This window comes from Cariama cristata, unplaced genomic scaffold, assembly GCF_000690535.1.
Source record: "Cariama cristata isolate BGI_N322 unplaced genomic scaffold, ASM69053v1 scaffold5196, whole genome shotgun sequence".
NCBI lineage: Eukaryota > Metazoa > Chordata > Aves > Cariamiformes > Cariamidae > Cariama > Cariama cristata.
The window spans coordinates 35,339-39,295 of NW_009623690.1; the positions used below are offsets into that span (position 1 = coordinate 35,339).

At 41.1% G+C, this 3,957-nt stretch overlaps 1 protein-coding gene across 1 annotated transcript; it reads right to left on the reverse strand.

Moving 5' to 3' along the window:
* Positions 1-1,333: 1,333 nt before the first annotated feature.
* On the reverse strand, positions 1,334-2,308 carry LOC104163742 (2-oxoglutarate receptor 1-like). The gene has a single exon (XM_009702847.1). It carries the CDS (start codon positions 2,306-2,308, stop codon positions 1,334-1,336), a length of 975 nt encoding a protein of 324 aa, XP_009701149.1.
* Positions 2,309-3,957: the final 1,649 nt, after the last annotated feature.

A 3,957-nucleotide genomic window follows, 5' to 3' on the forward strand; every position in this document is an offset into this window, starting at 1 on the left:
GAGAGAGTTGGGGTTGTTTAGCCTGGAGAAGAGGAGGCTCCAGGGACACCTAACTGAGGCCTTTCAATATTTAAAGGGGGCTTATAAGAAAGATGGAGAGATACGTTTTAATAAGGCCTGTAGCAATAGGACAAGGGGTAATGGTTTTAAATTAACAGAGCTAGATAAAAGGAAGACATTTTTTATGATGAGGGTGGTGAAACACTGGAACAGGTTGCCCAGAGAGGTGGTAGATGCCCCATCCCTGGAAACATTCAAGGTCAGGTTGGACAGGGCTCTGAGCAATCTGGGCTGGTTGCAGATGTCCTTGTTTATTGCAAGAAGGCTAGACTACGTGACTTTTAAAGGTCCCTTCTAACCCAAACTATTCTATGATTCTGTGATTCTAGGATTCTATAGATCTGGGACATTTATGCATCCATTCACTTCTCACCTCTGGACTAAAATTAATCCAGAAATCACAGTTAGAAGTATGGCAAACCCTTATAGGAGTGGTCTTCTATTACTGTGATCATTGAAGGCACTGAACAGGGTCTTACGGTGTAAGCCCCCCTTTTAACCACCTCTGGAGAGTGATCCATCCCACTCTACTAGAGCTGGGCCTCAGCTGTCTAAAGGCAGGCATGAACATTTGGGTCTGTGACCTACTTACCTTTTATGATCAGTGGAGAGAAATAGGCACTTCTAGGTCATAATTCATCTTGTCCAAATGTAGGTATCAAGAATAATTAGGTGAATCACACTCTAAACCTGCTTATTTATCTCCACTTCAAAGGAAAATTATAAAGGGAGGACAAGGTGGTTAGCCTATATGCACACACGTAACCTGTGAATGTCTCCAGAGAGGTGAGATGAACCTCCTACAGGTCTAAGACGGGTGTGATGAAGTGCCCTCTGGAGGGTTTTAGCCCTCTCCATTGCTTAGGAGACAAGTGAAGGGCAGGCACCTAGCTTAGACTGGACAGTTAACTTCTAAGTTACTAAAATTGGATTGCTCCCACCCTCAATCTATATCTGCCACTAATAAGCAACTATTTTTTTCTGGAACTATTGGCCATTCTCCAAAAGAGGTATCAAAGATTCAGGAAGCAAATGCAGAGAAATTTCTGAGAAGTTTCACATTTTTTTTGTATTTTATTTAAAGCTTTTTATTTTAAATTATAAGTTTTCTCTTTTGATCATCAATATGTAACTCAAAACACACAACAGATTAACTCTCCTTTGGCATTGGCAGGGTTAACCTGAGTACTCTGATGGCAGGGAAGTTGTGCCTGATTGGGTGAGGGCAGGTTTGGACTCTTTCTCCATAACTCTTTTACGGCATCAATCTCTTCTACTTCAAGTTCTTGTTTGCCCGAAACTTGAGGATCGAGAGGATCGCCTGCTGGAAGTTGTCTCCAGTCACTACATAGAGCAGTAAGTTTCCAAAAGTATTTAACGCTGCTAAAGGTTTAGCTATAATAAACATAAAAAGGATCGTGTTCTTCAAGTGGCAGCTAACCGATCGTACTCGGAGCTCCAGCCGAATCCCTCGAAAGACGTGGAAGGGGAGGAAGCACACATAGAAGACCACCAAGAGGATGACAGCAAGTCTGCGAGCCTTTTGTTTGTAGCAAGCCTGTGTGCGGGGCCCTGTAGCCAAGGTGTAAATAATGAGCACATAGCACACAGTCACCATCAGCAAGGGCAAGCAGAAGGCAAACATCGTCAGCAGCCAGTTATACCACCGACTAGTGTCAAGGTCCTCAGCAGCAGCCAGGTCTGGGCAGATCGTCCTGTTCTGCGTTTGCCTCGTGGCAATCAAGATGACCAAGGGGCTGATGGCCACCAGGGAAATGATCCAAACGACTGTGCAAGTCACCACTGCCCATCTCCGTTTTTGAACAAAAAAGCATTTAATTGGGAGGACAACTACAAAAAAGCGGAAGATGCTGAAGCAGCTAAGGAAGATAATACCACTATACATGTTGAAGTAGAAGCAAAAGTGAATAAACTTGCACATGAAGTCTCCAAAAATCCAGTTATTCCCATTAGCAAAGTAGTGTATAAAGAAAGGAAGTGTGGCTGTATATAATAGGTCAGTGATAGCCAGGTTTAACATAATGATGGTGCTGTTTTTCCAGGGCCTCATCTTGACAAAGTAAACAAAAATTGTCACTATGTTCCCTGGGAAGCACACAAGGAAGATTAAGCTGTACAGGACGGAGAGATAGGATTTCACCTGTAAGAAATCTTCATCCTTGCAGCTTGTCAATGGGTCTGCGCAGTCTGGCAGAGCAGTAAAATTGCTGGTGTGTTCAGATGCCATGTTTGCAGAAATCACCTTAAAGCTTTAAAAAAATCAGATGTTTAGTTTTAATTGATTTGTTGGGACAAATGCATTCAGTTAAATCTTTTGTTGCTGGAGCAAATGTATGTTTGACAAGGCATAGTAGAGGGAGAAAACGGGGATTTGCTAACATTCCCAGCTCTGACCTAGATAACCCCACTCTGTTTAATATTACCCTTCTCTCTCCTTTACGTTTTTGATAATGATTAATTTTACTCTTGCTTTATTTAACCTCCTACATTGAAGATGACAATTACTGCTTATCTGCAAACCTTCAGGAGTAGGAAGCACACATTTAGAGAGCTGGAGAGAGTTTGGGCTTAGATTTTGCAAAACTGTGAATTAGTCTTAGTTTTTCAGAAAGTAGAACTGTACCCATATCTTCATTAATCTGAGCTAATCAGTGTTTTGTGCTCATGAAACCAGAGACGTTGTTCTGATGTCATGAAAACCAAAAGATGTTAGGTTTAGATACAGATCTCAGGACCTGATACTCCCCTAACCTGGCAATCATGGCTTGTTCCCTGAATATGATCTTACTCTCTTGGAATCATCAGAGTATAAAACTAGTATAAATGCTTTTTTTTAAAAAAAAAAATCAAGCTTCATAGTGACATAAAACTGATTTAAATGATTAAAGACTGTTTCTTAAAGTGCAGAGGGAAGATGGAAAGCACAGATATTGAGTGAAGGCACTGATCTTGCTTCCCATTCTGCATGAACTGGAGCTAGACAGACTTGTCTCTCAAATGTTTTCCTGCCTGCCATAGCCAATTTGGACCTCTCCACAGCAAGTTCAAGACATAACTTTCCTTGGTAGTGTTTTAACCTGAAAGAATGGCAACAAAGCATGAAAATCATCTCATCTAACTTCAGATATCAGAAAGTTAGATGCTTAAAGTGGAGCCAGTCATCCTAAGCCACCCTTTATCATGAAGGGAGAGATGTAGGTTCCTCCAAGACATAATATATCTTCCTGTAAGTGAGGTTTCTAAGATAAATGATTCACTCTTTTGGCATACCTATTTCTTTCTATTGATGACAAAGGCAGCCCAAGGTGACTAGTTCAGACCTGGATGTCTCAAGTGAGGCAAGATGCATGCCACTTTGTGTCTTCAACATCTCAGATGAGCGCCACTCCTCCAGACCCTAACCTATTCCATGCGAGAAAATATTTTTAAAAGTGACTTCATAAAGTTCTAGACAGGGTACTCTGAAGCCCAAATCCCTCTCTCCTGTCCCAGAAACACAGTCTCTAAACCAAATCAGTGTTACATTGAACATCCAGGATGAAGACATCACATTTAAAAAAAAAGGACAGAATTGTACCTTATTGCAGTCCTGGAAATCCTGTGTATAGAATTAGGTTTTGATGTGATACGGTTAACAGCATTTAGCATGTTACCTGTATGGATGTCTCTTCATTATCCTAATGACTGACAGAACATGACAAATTTGTTCTGACAAAGCCAGTCATTAAAGCTGGGACGCAACAGGAATTAATTGATCATACCCAGTCAGAAAGATGAGTATCACTTTGTTACTCGGGAGCACTTCAGAGACAAATTTGAACAGTCTCCCCATATTTTAGTTAAAATGCTAATGCTTTTTAATGCAAATGTTAGCTC

What these genes read in the sequence shown, in the direction of transcription:
- LOC104163742 (XM_009702847.1), bottom strand. Translation starts at nt 2,308, where the DNA reads ATGGCATCTGAACACACCAGCAATTTTACTGCTCTGCCAGACTGCGCA.